Raw genomic sequence first — 18559 nt, forward strand, 5'->3', positions numbered from 1 at the left:
GTAACGCCACTTTAACCTTGCTCTGATCATCTCGCATCTATAATGTCCTCTCCGTGGGCCTAACCTCGTGCCACATCACTCCTCTTTAGTCGACGCACAACAATTCTGCTCAAGTCATCTTTCTCTCCAGACGCTATCGCCGCCATCACCTCTACCCTGAAGACTGAACGGTAGCTCTCAGTCACTGTCGGCATCTATTTCCAGTTTGTTGTCTTCACCTTTAAAGCTCTTCACACCTGTTCTCTCTTCGCTCATGTCTTTCCTTAGACCTGTTGCTCTTCCCTGTGAGTCCACCTCCCAGTGAGGCCCACCTGGACCATTTCCTGACACTTCTGGGTACATAGGAACACACACACACAAATCTCCTTTATACAGAGTTAAGATTCATAGAACCATAGAGTTATCCAGTGCAACTCCTTGCAATGAAGGTGTCAATATGTATTTCTTAGTAACAACATCAACAGCAGCAACAGCAGCATTAACAACAACAACAACTTATTATTATTATTTCTATCCCACCCCTCTGGCTGGGTTTCCCCAGCCATTCTGGGCAGCTTCCAACAAAAGATTAAAAATACATTAAAACATCAGTCATTAAAAACTTCCTTAAACAGGGCTGCCTTCGGATGTCTTCTGTACAAAAAGTACTGATCAGATGTGTAGAGATCTTTCCCGTTCCACTTAGTTCAAGAGTGTTCTGGAAAGCTTCTTTCTATGTGAAAACTGGCAGAAGGTTTCTGATGTTTGGGTTATTTCTTCTGGGAAGCTGAGTATAGCTGGTTTGAACTGGTTCTGATATCCTTTCTGTCGAGGTCACCCTGACTATAATAGTCGGGCCAGGAGGAGCCTTGGTTTCTCTCGCTTCCTCTTTCTATCTCTTTGTTCTGGTGTGATCTTCTGGATGCTTAGTGTTAAGGTTTTAGTCTTATTATAAGTTGTAAGTAAGTTTAGCTTAAGTCTGCGGCAACTGGATTTCTTAGGGACTGTGCCAATCCTGAATGTATTGGATTTGTGACCATTTATGCTCATTTGCCTTCAGTAGCAGCAAAGCTCTGCTGGATGAAGCACAATCGCCTCTGGTCTATTTTTGGGGAACTCTGCAATGTGTTTAAGTTTTTTCCTCCACACTCATGGAAGGAGGAACCCCAACCAAAGGCAGCATGCATGACAGATGGCCATACAGCCTCTGCTTTCAAAAAAAAATGCAATGAGAGCCCACCACCTTCTGAAGGAAGGGCAAGATGGGGGGAAGGACTTGAACAGTTTTGCTTTCCTCGTTGCGAGATGCCAGGTTGCAGGGAACTAGGCAGAGGGCCTTCTCGGTGGTGGCGCCTGCCCTGTGGAACGCCCTCCCAACAGATGTCAAAGAGGAAAACAACTACCAGACTTTTAGAAGACATCTGAAGGCAGCCCTGTTCAGGGAGGCTTTTAATGTTTAATAGATTATTGTGTTTTATTTTTCTGTTGGAAGCCGCCCAGAGTGGCTGGGGAAACCCAGCCAGATGGGCGGGGTATAAATAAATGAATTATTATTATTATTATTATTATTATTATTATTATTATTATTATTATTATTCCAAAACTTCCTTTGCCAACCCCCAAGCAACCACTAGGGGCACACCTTTGGCCTAGGTCAGGGGTCAGCAAACTTTTTCAGCAGGGGGCCGGTCCACTGTCCTTCAGACCCTGTGGGGGGGGCCGGACTATATTTTGAAAATAAAAATAAAAATGAATAAATTCTTATGTCCCACAAATAACCCAGAGATGCATTTTAGATAATAGGACACATTCTACTCTTGTAAAAACACCAGGCAGGCCCCACAAACAACCCAGAGATGCATTTTAAATAAAAGGATACATTCTACTCATGTTTTTTTTTAAAAAAAACAAAAACAAACAAACACCATGCTGTTTCCCAGACCGTCCACAGGCCGGATTTAGAAGGCGATTGGGCCGCATCCGGCCCCCGGGCCTTAGTTTGGGGACACCTGGCCTAGGTGGTTGAGAATTATCGGAAATTAAGTCAGTTTAGCTCCAGATATTTTGACATTTGAAATACTGTCGCTTAGGATGGGGGTGTATGTTTTTAAAAACATTGGATATGAAATCTGGCAAGTGTTTCCAGAGTCATCCTCAATGCTGCTGGGATGAAAGATAAAAGAAAATTCCGGACCTGTGCAAGATGTACTTAGTCTCTCTTTCTCAAACACACAGAAGCATTTTGTCTACCAAGTTTCCTATTAGGATATGTGTAACTGATGCTCTGAATGTCACCTGCACAGGTTGATCTTGTTGCAATGATTCTTGGGAGAGATGGGAGTAACCGAGCTCTCTGATTAATAACTTTGTTTTCTCATTCTGCTGAATTGCTTCTAATGCATTATCAATGACAGCTTATCAAAGGCATTTCTTTCTCCCTCCCATCTCTACTTTTCAAGAAGATGGAGCACTACTTTCCCAGACATTCTTTCACATTATCCCCTCACGTCCGTCTCCCAAATATTGCCACTAAAGGGCTGCGTTCAGATGGCACTTTAGTCTATCTTCCTGACACTTCCTTACCTGCTTAATTCCTTGTTTTACGTGATCTTTAATATGACAGAAAAGCCGCTTGTGGAAGTTTATGGTAAGCTTAGAGGACTGCTTGCAGTGATTTCCATGATAATTCTTTCCGAAAATTAAAGAAAATAAAACCCACCTGCCACCCTGTTAATTTAAAAATAAAAATAATTTAAAAATAAAAATTAAAAATAAAAATCAGCCCTGTTCAGGGAGGCTTTTAATGTTTAATAGATTATTGTGTTTTATTTTTCTGTTGGAAGCCGCCCAGAGTGGCTGGGGAAACCCAGCCAGATGGGCGGGGTATAAATAAATTATTATTATTATTATTATTATTATTATTGCACTGTAGTAATTTCATGGGATGAAATTTGGGGCCGTCTCCATTTCCCCCTGCGATTTAAAATTTGGCATGACCCAATATCAATCCAAAGGCCATATTTGCTTAACACAACAGGTAATGCAGTGTAAAAGGAAAATTCCAAATTAGGATGTTAGAATTATATGCAGGATTTTGGCTTTTCACTTTTTTTTTTTTTTGCTGTATATTTGTGGTCTGCCACTTTATTTTTTTATGGAATAGAGCAGACACGTCCAACCGGTCGACCACAATCTACAAGTCGATCCCTGGGGTGCTTCAGGTTGATTGCTGGATTAAGAAAAGTGATCACCTGTGTGTTCCCGATTAATCGCTCTGCGCCCCCTCCCCAGGTGCTAGGTTCCATTTCCGCTGCCATCGCCATAAATGTCCCCCCAAGAAGGTCAACAACAACTCTTGACAATGCTCTCAAAAAAAAGCTCTACAACTTTTGGCAATGACAATGGGTAGATCACTGCCAGTTTGATTATACTGGGAGAGTAGACTGTAGTCTCTAGAGAGTTGGACGTGCCTAGAACAGAGGAATGTTGTTTTTGTCTTGTCTGTGTGAAATGAAAAGACTGCGTTGTTGATTGTGCCAGCCAGCCCAACCTCTCTGCTCAAAAGTGAAGGAAGAGCCGGCTGGTCATCCCAGCAGCAGAAGAGCTTAAAAGATTACCTGCGCAGGTGGAGGAAAGCTGTGTAGCACTGCTTGCGGAACTCCTGGTATTGTTCGCTCTGTGTCCCCCCCATGCCTTCCACCATCTCTTTGTTCAGCTTCATGGGTGGGGGGAGAGGTTTTGGGTCGCGGCCCAGGATGTAGCCAAAATCAATGTGGAAAAGTTTGCCTGCATTTGGAGACAAGGTGAATTATCATTAATTCATAAACACATTAAATTCGTAGAGGTACCAACGAAAGAAGAGTGGATGAACAAGCTTAGTGAGTATTTATTAATGGCCAAGCTAACAGTAGCCTTGAGAAATCAACCGAAACAAAAATTAAGAAGCGAATGGGAAAGTTATGATGAATATATAAAAAAATATTTTTTAAAAGTGGGCATGCTCACATGCTTAGAATAAAAAGATATGAGGGGTTATAAAACCAAAGAGTGGAGATACAAGATAAGAGTGATAGAGGAATACAGGAAGGACAGAATGCATGCAGAGAAAATACATAAGTGATGGATTATACTTAGAAATGGAAGCAGAAGTGAAAATAGAAGTCGGGTAAATAAAGGAGGGAAGCTTGTAGGGGTGGGTTGGTATTGGGGGGTGATTGGTATTTGGTGAAATTTTGTATATATATTTATTTTTATTTTTTATTTTTTTATTATTATTATTATTATTATTTGTCTATCTGTTTGTTTGTTTGCTTTTTTCGTTATTATTATTATTTATGGATATTACGGATTATTCTTTATGTTTATTGGTTTACAGATTATTTGTTTATTGTTTATGTTGAGTTGTATAAAGATTGATGCTCAATAAAAAATTTAAAAAAAAAAATTCGTAGAGGTACCACTGTAGCTTGAAATTCTCTCTCTCTCTCTCTCTCTCTCTCTCTCTCTCTCTCTCTCTCTCTCTCTCTCTCTCTCTCTCTGTGTGTGTGTGTGTGTGTGTGACACAAAACTTAATTTTGGGGTTGTGTGTTCGAGCCCCATGTTGGACAAACTATTATTTCATGCCACTCTTCTAAGGAACACGTCAGACAGAAAAATTCAAGAGAAGATGAAGAAATTAGAAAAGAATATTCTACGGCACTGACAAAACAGGATTTGTATTTTGTACATACTGGACTTGGTGGCCAAATGAAAAGCTACATTTTAATATATTATGTCACGAAGCTGATTTTGACATTATGAGAAGCTGTATCTAATTTTTGAGAAGTAGTCTCTAGTAAATAACTGTGATTGTTACTATACAGCCTATTACGTTTACATGTTTTGTCAATTGGATTTGTGTGATGTAGGCATTCTGGTGGTTTTGGACATAATATTCCTGCATTGCAGGGGGGGGAGACTAGATGACCCTTACAATTCTATGATTCTATGATATGTGTGTGTTTCTCTGTGTTTTGTGCACATGTGTGCACGTGTGTGTATATTTATGTATGTATTTATTTGTGCATTAGATAGATAGATAGATAGATAGATAAATACAGTGGTGCCTCTACTTACGAATTTAATGGGTTCCGAACGCACATTCGTAAGTCGAAAAAAATTGTAAGTCAAATCCCATAGGAATGCATTGGGAGAAAAAATTCGTAAGTCGAAGCAACTCTATCTAAAAATTTGAAAGTAGAAAAAATCCTATCTAAACTGCATCCAAGAGGGTGGACGGAGCTCCGTTCGTAAGTAGACACATTCGTAAGTAGAGGTACCACTGTAGATAAACAGATAGATAGATAGATAGATAGATAGATAGATAGATAGATAGAGTGGCCAGCCCTACAACAGACAGAGCACGCAAAACACAGACAAGACAAAAACAACAACAAAAAATAATGAAATAGGAAGATGCTGCTGGGGTGGGGGTGGGGGCTACAGAATGAAAACTGAGGATTTCTTCATTTATATTGTCAGTTGGTTGACTATGAATCATTTATGAGAGCATTCCACCTTGGCTCAAAGCAATGAGAGCTCATTATTCTACCTGAAGTTGTGATTATTTTGCATTTTTCATGGGGGGTGAGGGTGGAGAGCACACTATGCCCTTCAATCTCCCCACTCCCCCTTATGAGGCATACTCCTTTTCAAATGATAATAAACCAGCTGACTCTCAAAAGAGGAAAGGCCACACCAGTTAAATGCACCACCCCAAAACAAATGAAAACGGAGGAGCTATAAACATTTCCAGCGGCATGAAGAACAACACACACACACACACACACACACACACACACACACACACACTGGGCACCACTGGAGCCAATTCCAGGGAGCCATGGATGCTTCAGCACTCACAATAATATGTTTGTGGGGGCTGAGTCCCTCACCCAAGTCAATGAAGGTGAAGCCCTTTGTTGTGGGCACCCACAATCTTTGGTGCGAGATGGCGTCTATGGTGGGCACTGGGGACAAGTTTATGGAACCAAAGGGGTGGTAGCCCAAGGGTTACCCAATTATTATTATTATTATTAGGTCAAGTTTCTATCCTTGACCAAAGTGGTGCCCCTCTAGCTTGGCTGCTGTAGCCACAGTGTTTGTATACTGTTAAGCTATATGTATACTGTGAGAGCCAGTGTGGTGTAGGTTAAGAGCGGTAGACTCATAATCTGGTGAACCGGGTTCACTTCTTCACTCCTCCACATGTAGCTGCTGGGTGAACTTGGGCTAGTCACGCTTCTTGAAGTCTCTCAGCCCCACTCACCTAACAGAGTGTTTGTTGTGGGGGAGGAAGGGAAAGGAGAATGTTAGCCGCTTTGAGACACCTTCGGGTAGTGATAAAGTGGGATATCAAATCCAAACTCCTCCTCCTCCTCCTCCTCCTCCTCCTCCTCCTCCTCCTCCTCCTCTTCAGCTATTACACAAGAGCACTCTCCCCTCCAACAGTTTCTGGCAACTGGTATTCAAAAGCATTATTGCTTTCAACTGTGGAAGCAGAGTAGACATCCTGGCTAGTAGCAAGTCTTATCCTTCAGCAAGTTGTCTGATCCTCTTCTAAAGCCATTCAACTTGGTGGCCACCAGTGTCTCCCACGGCAGTGAGTTCTGTACTTCAACTATGCAATCCACAAGCACTTTTAAAATCAAGGTTTATATACTGCTTAATAATGCCATCTAAGCAGCTTGAATAAAATTAAACATTCAGAAGAAAATACCAATGGAATGAATGGATTTAAAGGAATAAGTGGACAAAACAAAATTATCAAAATCTGATAAGGTTCCATAATCCAGGCAGAATATTTTCTGTTGAAAGATCTCAGCAATGGGGGAAGCGTCAGCTAGGAGGGCTAGAGTCCACGTTGCTCAAACATCAATGACGTAACAGGCATGGTTCAATAGGTGCTGATTACTTGCATTGCTACATTCCACACTGCATTTGTTATTGCAGGAAAATGGGATGGATCTCTATTACCTACTTTATAGGGCCCATTTAAGGATGGATGTGATTTTTTAAAAAAGGCATAATCCCACACACAGACAAGTATGTTTAAACACACTAATCTCAAATTTTCCTGGGTTACCTTCACTCAAGAGCAGTAAAACATATTACCCACTTAAAATAGCACATACATTTGGGGGGGGGTATATATTTGAAAATCAGCAGGCTTTGATCTATGTTGCAGAGTTACACTAGTTATTTAATTAAGAACATTTAGAGGGATTCTTCTCTCTACTAATTTATTTCAAGTCTGTCATAATGATGAGTCTAGAGATACATGTATTTCTTAAAAAAAAGACAGCAGAATAAGTTTTGTGGCTGCAATTACATTTCTCATCTAGTTCTGTACACAGGGAATAAGAGGTGTTAATTAATCTTAGCCTCATTTGCATATGTAGCTAGTTCAGTAGATCAGTGTAGCACACTTCAAAAGCCGTCAGATCAACAAGAAGGATTGGTGGAGGAGTGAGTGCAAAAATTAAGGAATTGGAAAAAGAAATATTAATATCTCTCTCTCTGTCTTTCTCTCTCTCTTTCACCATTTGTGTACCTTGCAATGGCATTAAATGCTTGTTAGGCCCCCATCAAACAGAATAGAACTAGTGCACGTTATACCTTCTGTTCCATAGATAAAAATAAAGATCCTGCACCTTAGGTTACAATATCTGCACTGTTCCTGTCCAATCCTGCACCTTAGGTTACAATATCTGCACTGTTCCTTATTTTGCACAAATGTTTTTGTTTTGTTTTAATTTATTTAACAGAATTTATATACCACTTGACTGCAAGAAAATTTCTAAGCAGCGTACCAAAAAATAAGAAACTGCTTGCCCCAAGCCTTTCTCCTCCCTGTTCAACTCCAAAACACTTTTAAAATAAGGGGGAGAGTATCACACAACAGTTTCCAAACCACTCTGTGAAGCACACATCCCACTGTTAAACCTCACTGCAGGTGTGTTTAACAGAGGGGAGGAGATGTTTCACAGTGCCCCCCCCCCTTGCCAGGGCTGCCTGCCAGCCACACAGTTTGCTTGACTGCCTGCTGTTCCTCAACTGCAGCGTGACAACAGCCTTACCCTTTTATGTATATAGGAAGAAATGTTTAAAATTGTCAACAATAAACAGCTATTTGAAACTATTCAAATCATGATTAGAACTAACGATGGCTAAAAATAAATGAAACAAGTGCAACTTCTGGGTGTCTTGATAGAATCATAGAATTATAGAGTTAGAACAGGCACCCCCAAACTGCGGCTCTCCAGATGTTTTGGCCTACAACTCCCATGATCCCTAGCTAACAGGACCAGTGGTTGGGGAAGATGGGAATTGTAGTCCAAAACATCTGGAGGGCCGAAGTTTGGGGATGCCTGAGTTAGAAGATACACCAAGGGTCATCTAGTCCAACCCCCTGCAATGCAGGAACCTCAACTAGAGCAACCATGACAGGATAGGCATGCCTAAAGAAATATATTGTAAGGAGCTGCAGAAAAGAAGGTGCCTACACACAATAGGCTCCTATCTGCCATAAGGAAAGAGGGAAGAAGCTAAGTTGTAGATTGAAATTGTACCCCCTGATCTGCAGGCCCCAGAAAGATGGATTTTTTCTTGTACTCCCAACTTTTTCTTGTACAGTCGTATCTACTTTGGCCACCTCATGAGAAGAGAAGAATCCTTGGAAAAGACCTTGATGTTGGGAAAGATGGAGGGCACTAGGAGAAGGGCACGACAGAGGACGAGATGGTTGGACAGTGTTCTCGAAGCTACGAACATGAGTTTGACCAAACTGCGGGAGGCAGTGGAAGACAGGAGTGCCTGGCGTGCTATGGTCCATGGGGTCACGAAGAGTCGGACACAACTAAACGACTAAACAACAACAACATGGTGAACCTCAGAGACCCACCTGCCATTCAGGGAAAGAGTTTGAAGTCCACGCATGCAGACCAGCAGTACTGCGGCCTTCTGTTTCAAAATATTCAAGAGCAGCAGAACAACACAACACATCCATACTGAGTTAAGGACTGCAAATAATCAGCATTTCATATCCCGGGGCTCCCGCCACCATTCATAGACCCCATGATGAGAGCCTTCCTGACCCCTCTCACTCTCAGCCGTCTCCCCGGATGCATATTTTCAGGGAAAGGGGTTAAGAGGGCCACCAGAAATGCCTCCAAGCTATTTGTCTCTGTCAGTTTAATCAACTGTTTCCCCCCAAAGAACCAGCATTTCTTATTTCAAATTTGTCAGAGTCAACAGTCATGACAATGCTTGAAAAACAGCTCAAAATAAAGAGGAAAAGGTGGCAGACAATGGAATGGATACAGCTACATGGCACCTCAAGGCTTCGTTTTCTTTTTTGGAATGACAAATTTGGTTTAGAAGTAAAGCAGCAACAATAATAATCTTTGTTGAGTGAATTTAATCCAAAGACTCATGGCAGCATTTTTAGCTCATATGGAAAAGCTCAGGAATGTCTACACTGACTGGTTGAGACTCTGCAGTCCGACCTTGAGATGCTAGGAGTCTTGGTCCAGTATACCTGAAGGAGCGTCTCCACCTCCACCATTCTCCACTGAGGTCCAGCACCGAGGGCCTTCTGGCGGTTCCCTCATTGCGAGAAGCCAAGTTGCAGGGAACTAGGCAGAGGGCCTTCTCGGTGGTGATGCCTGCCCTGTGGAACACCCTCCCAACAGATGTCAAAAAGGAAAACAACTACCAGACTTTTAGAAGACATCTGAAGGCAGCCCTGTTCAGGGAGGCTTTTAATGTTTAATAGATTATCATGTTGTATTTTTCTGTTGGAAGCCGCCCAGAGTGGCTGGGGAGACCCGGCCAGATGGGCGGGGTATTAATAATAATAATAATAATAATAATAATAATAATAATAATAATAATATATTATTATTATTATTATTATTACTATTATTATGCAACCAAGGCTGATGCTTTGCCATTGAGCTACAGCTGGCAAATTTCTTAACAAATAAAATACCATTGTAAGAATCTAAGACCAGCCTGCTGGATCAGGCCAATGGTCCTCCAAGTCTAGCATCTTGTTCACCTGGTGGTCAACCAGGTGCCTGTGGGAAATGTGCAAGCAGGATCCGAGCACAGAAACACTCTCCCATCCAGTAGCTTCCCGCAACTGGTATTCAGAAACATTTTTGCCTCTGTATGTGGAGTCAGGGCACAGTCATCACGTCTATGAATTTGTCTGGTACACAGGATGAGACCCTACCTGCCCGCAGACTGACTCACCAGAGTGGTACATGCTCTGGTTATCTCCCACTTGGACTACTGCAATGCGCTCTGCGTGGGGCTACCTTTGAAGGTGACCCGGAAACTGCAATTAATCCAGAATGCAGCAGCAGAATACAGACTGGTGACTGGGAGCAGCCGCCAGGAACATATAACACCGGTCCTGAAAGACCTACATTGGCTCCCAGTACGTTACCGAGCAAAATTCAAAGTGTTGGTGCTGACCTTTAAAGCCCTTAACGACCCCCCCCACATCGTTCAGCCCGAAGGCCCAGCTCCGAGGGCCTTCTGGCGGTTCCCTTACTGTGAGACGTGAGCTATGGACTCCCCAGCTCAAACTTTTAGAGAAATCGCTGCACCAGGGAGAGAAGAAAATGCATCTCTAGATTGTTGCAGTGAAAGGAATGCTCAACGTGGACTGGGCAGGCCCTAGAGTTCAATTAACCACCCAGCTTTGAATCTCACCGGGTGACCTTGGGGCAGCCATGAGCTCTCAGGCTAATCCACTCCTCAGAGTTGTTGTGATACAAACTACCCTGAATTCCTGGAAAGAACAGGAAGATACAAGACAGTAAATATCCTTTTTTAAAAAATTAAATAGATCACCAATGACTTTTTTCTTTGTTGTGAAGTCAAGGCTGGGAATAATCTCCGAGCGGCTCTACAGCCTAAACTGCTTGGGGAGCAGTTGTAGGACTGTGAGTTGACTTTTAGTTAACCAACATCACAGCTCCAGTACGCACATTTACTCATAAGTAACTCCCACAGTGTTCAATGGGGTTGCACTGGATCACATCCTGATATCATGAAGTGTATGGCTGCAGATCAATGTTTCGTTCTATGCCACAAAAAAGAGAGATGTAAGCTTTTTGCAAGCAGGAGCTTTCAAGATTTGCCTGGCAAAGTCTATATGCCAGTGTTGTAAAAACAAAACAAAACACAGAGGCTTTACAGAGCCACTGCTCTCCCTGTCTTTCTGTTTACTGCTACAGGCCAACACAACTGCTCCTCAGCAATCAGTAAAAAAATGAGAAATTTCTTCAGATTTATCATGTTCATGCACTGCCCCCTACTGTACTCTTTGGGGCTTCCCAGTGCAAAAACAAACAAACCACAAAACAGGATGGGATGTATATGGATGTGTGTGTACTAATTTGCTATGCAAATAATAATAATAATAATAATAATAATAATAATAATAATAAATTATTTATACCCCGCCCTCCCCAGTCAAAACTGGGCTCAGGGCGGCTCACACCAATAAAATTACAATAAAACACAAAAAGAAATTAATTAAAATACAGTGTTGTTGTTGTTGTTTAGTCGTTTAGTCGTGTCCGACTCTTCGTGACCCCATGGACCAGAGCACGCCAGGCACTCCTGTCTTGCACTGCCTCCCGTAGTTTGGTCAAACTCATGTTCGTAGCTTCGAGAACACTGTCCAACCATCTCGTCCTCTGTCGTCCCCTTCTCCTAATGCCCTCAATCTTTCCCAACATCAGGGTCTTTTCCAGGGAGTCTTCTCTTCTCACGAGGTGGCCAAAGTATTGGAGCCTCAGCTTCACGATCTGTCCTTCCAGGGAGCACTCAGGGCTGATTTCCTTAAGAATTGATAGGTTTGATCTTCTAGCAGTCCATGGGACTCTCAAGAGTCTCCTCCAGCACCATAATTCAAAAGCATCAATTCTTCGGCGATCAGCCTTCTTTATGGTCCAGCTCTCACTTCCATACATCACTACTGGGAAAACCATAGCTTTAACTATACGGACCTTTGTAGGCAAGGTGATGTCTCTGCTTTTTAAGATGCTGTCTAGGTTTGTCATTGCTTTTCTCCCAAGAAGCAGGCGTCTTTTAATTTCGTGACTGCTGTCACCATCTGCAGTGATCAAGGAGCCCAAGAAAGTAAAATCTCTCACTGCCTCCATTTCTTCCCCTTCTATTTGCCAGGAGGTGATGGGACCAGTGGCCATGATCTTGGTTTTTTTGATGTTGAGCTTCAGACCATATTTTGCGCTCTCCTCTTTCACCCTCATTAAAAGGTTCTTTAATTCCTCCTCGCTTTCTGCCATCAAGGTTGTGTCATCTGCATATCTGAGGTTGTTGATATTTCTTCCGGCAATCTTAATTCCTGCTTGGGATTCATCTAGTCCAGCCTTTCGCATGATGAATTCTGCATATAAGTTGAATAAGCAGGGAGACAATATACAACCTTGTCGTACTCCTTTCCCAATTTTGAACCAATCAGTTGTTCCATATCCAGTTCTAACTGTAGCTTCTTGTCCCACATAGAGATTTCTCAGGAGACAGATGAGGTGATCAGGCACTCCCATTTCTTTAAGAACTTGCCATAGTTTGCTGTGGTCGACACAGTCAAAGGCTTTTGCATAGTCAATGAAGCAGAAGTAGACGTTTTTCTGGAACTCTCTAGCTTTCTCCATAATCCAGCGCATATTTGCTATTTGGTCTCTGGTTCCTCTGCCCTTTCGAAATCCAGCTTGCACTTCTGGGAGTTCTCGGTCCACATACTGCCTAAGCCTGCCTTGTAGAATTTTAAGCATAACCTTGCTAAAATACAGTATTAAAATTCAAAATGCAGCCTGATTTTAAGTAGTCCATAAATCCAAACCATGAGGGAGGAAAACACAGGGGTCAGACTGAATCCAACCCAAAGGCCAGGCGGAACAGCTCTGTCTTGCAGGCCCTGCGGAAAGATGACAAATCCTGCAGGCCCTGGTCTCCTGTGAAAGAGCGTTCCACCAAGTCGGGGCCAATACTGAAAAGGCCCTGGCCCTAGTAGAGGCCAATCTAGCCACCTTATGGCTCAGGATCTCCAGAATATTGTTGTTTGTGGACCTTAAGGTCCTCCGCGGGGCATACCAGGACAGGCGGTCCCGTAGGTACGAGGGTCCCAAGCCGCATACAGTGATCTACGTAAGAACATGGGGAACTGCTTTGTATCAGTCCGGTACAGTGTTTCTCAAAGTTGGGCTTCCAGCTGTTATTCCACTACAACTCCCATCATCCCTGACCCCTGCTCCTGCTAGCTAGGGATGATGGGAGTTGTAGTCCAACAACAGCTGGAGACCCCAGTCTAAGAAACACTGATCTAGTACCATGTACTGTGGCAGAGAGTAGCTCACAGCTTTCACCTGTGGTTCCTAGAAGCTTGGCCAGTTAAACCAGGTGGGGGTAGCCAATGGGACTTAAAATCCTTGGTGAGTTACGGACTTCCCCTGCATGCAAAGACACAGACTCTGGAAGAATGAGCGAACCAATTGTGGGTCTAATGGTCAAGAAGGCGGTTTCTGCACGTGCTGGAGAGGGAAGCAAGGAGCAGATGGGGTTCGTCCAGCTGGGAAGGTAGCCCATCTAAGAGAAGGAAAACTCTGACCCTAAACTTCCTCTGCCTTGTGGGATATCTTCAGGAGAAGAAAACACGAAGGTGTAAACCCTAAACAAATCTAGAGTAGAGTCCCTAAGTAAAAAAGGTAAAGGTAAAGGACCCCATGGCGGTTAAGTCCAGTCAAAGGCAACTATGGGATTGTAGCGCTCATCTCGCTTCAGGCTGAGGGAGCTGGCGTTTTTTCCACAGACAGCTTTCCAGGTCATGTGGCCAGCATGACTAAACCGCTTCTGGCGCAACGGAACACCGTGACAAAAGCCGGAGCACGCGGAAACGCCATTTACCTTCCCGCCACAGCGGTACCTATTCATCTACTTGAACTGGCGTGCTTTCAAACAGGGCCGGCTTTAAGACCTGGTGCCCGGCGCCACCCGGGCGGCTGCGCCCACTGCAGTGCTGCTGTGCGCTGCGCCTGCCCACCATGGTTAGAAATGGGGGGGGGGGCGCCGGAGCGATCATCACACCACGGCACGCAATATGTTTAAGACGGCCCTGCTTTCAAACTGTGAGGTTGGCAGGAGCTGGGACAGAGCAACGGGAGCTCATCGTGGGGATTCAAACCACCAACCTTCTGATTGGCAAAGCCCAAGAGGCTCAGTGGTTTAAACCACAGCACCACCTGCATCCCAGTCCCTAAGACGGTTGGGTGGCACCTTGTACATCTCCTTCCAGCAGCTCCTCCAGCCAAGCTGGTGCCAAACATCTTGCTCAGCTTTCCTTTGGGCCATATCAGTGAGGCCAGGATCGGGGTTTTGTTGTTTGGGCAGCCCAGGACCTCCATGCACACTGCCCAGGCTTGTGTCCTGGGAAGGTCACTACAGTGAGGTCTAACTTCACCCCGACAGGTGCATTCTATTGCCTCTCGAGACAAGACAGATGACAACAACAGCAGGCTAGCTTCTCCGAAACACCACTCTCCATCCTTCATCCAGACAAACAAGAATCCAGTATTCTTCAGCCAGGAAAAGAGGGGTGTGTGAAATAGGGATTGTAAGGGATAGACCTGGGGAGAGAGCCAAACAGAGCCTGGAGAGCTGCATCTGGCCTCTGGGATTGAGCTTCCCAATCTCTGGTCAACACTTACCAGCCGGAGGTCTCTTAAGCCCTACTTAGAGAAGCTGGGAGCTGAAGCTGGGTCGGCCTTGCATGCAGAGCAGATTCTCTACCACTGAGCTATGACCCTTCTCCACAGGCCAGGGGCTGAACCAGAAATCAACTGTGCATGTCTTCTGCCCCTGAGCTATGGCAGAGTCGCACAGATGTTATTTCTCCTGCAGGCTGGAAGGGGAGCTGCCCACCACTAATTTGAAAGTCAGGTGAAATGCCAATGGTCTCCTGTCCCACAGGGATGTAAATTCACACACACACACACACACACACACACACACACACACACACACACACCAGCTACTGTCTTTAAACTTAAAACAAGATTAAAACAAGAAGAGCAGCACAACCTCAGGCTTCGGAATTTTGGGGGGAGAAAGCTGCAGTGATTGAGAATGCCTATCTGTGAACCCTTGGGGTTGAATCTGCTTCGGGATACAAATAGTGTTCTGGCCAAAATGGTTATGTTCTGCTTGGAGGCAGAAATGCTTCCAAATGCCAGTTGCTGGAGACCACCAAAGAGGAGAGTGTTCTTGTGCTAAGGTCCTACACTTGAAGGTTTTCCATAGGGATCTGGTTGGACAGCATGAGAACAGGATGCTTGACTTTGTTGTTGTTTAGTCATTTAGTTGTGTCTGACTCTTCGTGACCCCTTCATGGATCAATGCCTTGTCATGGCGAAGGGGCTTGAATAACTCAGAGAAGCTATGAGCTATGCCATGCAGGGCCACCCAAGATGGACAGGTCATAGTGGAGAGTTTTGACTAAACGTGATCCACCTGGAGAAGGAACTGGCAAGCCACTCCAGTATCCCTGCCAAGAAAACTCCATGGACAAAGACAACAGGCATATAAAAGTTATGACTCTGGAAGATGAGCCCCTCATGTCGGAAGGCGTCCAACATGCTACTGAAAAAGAGTGGAGGACAAGTACAAGTAGATTCAGAGCTGATGAAGTGGCTGGGCCAAAGCCGAAAGGTCGCTCAGTTGTGGATATGCCTGGAAGCGAAAGGAAAGTCCAATGCTGTAAAGAAAAATATTGCATAGGAACCTGGAATGTAAGAACCATGGATGGAGGTAAGCTGGATGTGGTCAAAAATGAGATGCTTGACTAGATGACCAATTGGTTTGATCCAGAAGGCCCTTCTTATGCAGCAGTTTGGGCCACAACTCTAGCAGCAGACTTTTAAATGTTGGGATTCTGAAGGAAGCGCTCCATTTATGGGACAGAAAATTCAACTGCATTAAGGTCTGATTAATACCATAATTGAAGATCCGGCGAAAAGGAAATAATCTCTTTGTTCAGTACGAATCTGATTATGCCCAATATCAATCTAATTAAGTAGTACTAATAAATGTTTTTAAACGCACACTGTATTTGGAATGCAGTTGAGTGTATAATAGCTACTAAATCTGTCGAAGGCCTTTACAAAATAATAATAAAAAACCCACCACAAAGGCATATAATTAACAGATCTTGAAATTGCTTTTATGATAGCTTGTATATATAAAAGGGTCTGCCAAATACCAATTAGCTACGTTATTTTATAAGGAACAAATTAGGAGTTTTGGAAATGATACAAGCTTTACTTCGTTTATTTTGTGATGTTTGGTTTTGTACTTCTTTTTTCATCTTAGCAATTTAAGCTGGCTTGCCAGTGTTGTCCCTGTAAGCATTTGACACTGGTTATGATCAGCTTTTCCACTTTCGGGGTGCGTGAATTGATATTACACACACACCAAGATCCCAACTGTACTATACATTTAATGCAGTACTATACCACTTTAAAAGTCCTGTGGTTTAACAATCAATCCCTCTTCCTTGGGAACTGCTGCTGCGGGAGGGCAACAGGGGCCTCCGAGCAACTCTCAGCACCCTTAAACCACAGTTCCCAGGATTCTGTGGGGGGAAAACCATATTTGTTTAAAGTGGTTTGACACTGCACTTGATGCAAGGTGCAGGTGGGGCCTTATTGTAGCATATCTTCAGCTCTTAAGTCCTGTTTTTAAGGGAACAGGAGTCTTACAGACGAGGTCTCAAGAGTGGAAAGTGGGAACTATACTTTCCCCCTGTTTCTGAAATCTTCCTCCTCCTGTGCTGTAACAGTGCCAAAGGGCTTTGCATGGCCAGTTCTGAACCTGAGAGATTTTATTATTATACAGTGAACTCAAGAATATAGAGAGAGTCTGCTGGATCAGGCCCATCTCGTCGACTATCCTGGATATACCATGGCCAACAGGGAAGCCTGCCAGCAGGATCTGAGCACAAGGGAAATCTGCCCCCTTGTGGTTTCCAGCAACTGTTATTCAGAAGCATTGCTGCCTCTAGCTGTGGAAAACAGTAGCCATCCATAGCCCTCTCCTCCTCCTCCTCCTCCTCCTCCTCCTCCTCCTCCTCCTCCTCCTCCTCCTCCTCCTCCTCCTCCTCCATGAACCCTCTTTTAAAGCCATCCAGGTTGGTAGCCATCTCTGCCTCCTGAGGATGTGAGTTCCATAGCTTAAACTATACACTGCGTGAAGAAGTACTGTACCTTTTGTCACCTGCCCTGAATCTCCCAACATCCAGCTTCACTGGACATTCATGTGTTCCGGAGTTATGAGAATGGGATACAAAACCTTTCTCTACACTACGCATAACTTTAGGGTGCATGTTGGCGGTGGGGGTGGATAACAGAGGTGACAAGAGCATGAGGAACAGAGGACTACTTGTTCCTGCTTTCATGGCATGCTTCAACCTTAAACCTCAGCTCCACCATATGGCAAGACCAGCAAGGTAAATTCTGCATTTCCTTTCTCTGGTTACTTCCCCCCGCCCTGCTTCTCTCTCCTCTCTCTCTCTCTCCTCTCTCTCTCTCTCTCTCCCTCCCTCCCTCTGCTTTTCTGCCTCTGTCGCTCTCTCATTTTCATTAAAGGATTTTCATAGTTTGCAAAGGCACATATACACCTCTGTTTTCAATTCACAGAGTCCCTTCTACAGGTCAGTGACATTCAGTGCGAGACACTGTGAGGTTGGGAGGGAGCAGGGAAGAGAAAGAAGGTGGGGTTGTGACTTTTCCATTCTTTTGCTTTGTGTACGTGCAGAGTTTTGTGTCAGAGTTTTTGTGGACAGGTTCTTTATTGAGGTGTTCGTTTTCGTTGGTGGTGCAAGAGGTTGGAGAGGGGAGCCATGCTGGAGCCATGCCGGGGTGAAAACCCCCTCCTTTCTTTGTCTCCGTGTTAGTTTCAAATTAGCTTTTCTAGTAGGGCTGCTTCTCATACAGTTTGGTGCCAGTGGTCCGTGTTTACTCCTGACAGGTCTTTCCAGTATCTAGTTATGACACTCCTAGCTGCTGACAGCAAGTGGCTTAGAAGTTCTTCGTGGTGTGAATGTGCATTGTTGTCTAGCCCACTTTCTTTTTTTTCAAAAGTAGATCTGACTTCTTCAGCGTTTCACGAGTCATCCGCATGACTTTTAGTTCCATTAGACCAGGGGGTAGAAATCTGATGTTTGCTGGACTCAACCACCCATCAGTTCCAGCCAGCATAGCCAATGGTCAAGGGTGATGGGAGCAATAAAGTTTATAAAGCATTCTTGTTACAGAAAAGCACTATGGAAATAGTTCTCAAATTCCCTTTTTCCTGTCCTTTTCTTTTTAAAAAAACATTTTTATTGATTTTCCAATTAAAACAGCCAATTAACATATCCATCAAATCATAATCAAATTAAAAACAATAAACTAAAATAAAAAAACAACCAAATTACAATCCAAATTATTATTAATTTTTCCGGGCTTCC

At 43.8% G+C, this 18559-nt stretch overlaps 1 protein-coding gene across 2 annotated transcripts in view; it reads right to left on the minus strand.

Moving 5' to 3' along the window:
* Window positions 1–18559, minus strand: part of PIK3C3 (phosphatidylinositol 3-kinase catalytic subunit type 3) — a 104356-nt gene that overhangs the window by 37671 nt on the left and 48126 nt on the right. For both annotated transcript variants that reach the window (XM_035100486.2, XM_035100487.2), the window contains one exon: window positions 3597–3765. In XM_035100486.2, the coding sequence (XP_034956377.1) occupies window positions 3597–3765 (169 nt within the window). The remainder of the gene's footprint in view (window positions 1–3596; window positions 3766–18559) is intronic.

Source organism: Zootoca vivipara, chromosome 11 (genome assembly GCF_963506605.1).
Source record: "Zootoca vivipara chromosome 11, rZooViv1.1, whole genome shotgun sequence".
Taxonomy (NCBI): Eukaryota; Metazoa; Chordata; class Lepidosauria; order Squamata; family Lacertidae; genus Zootoca; species Zootoca vivipara.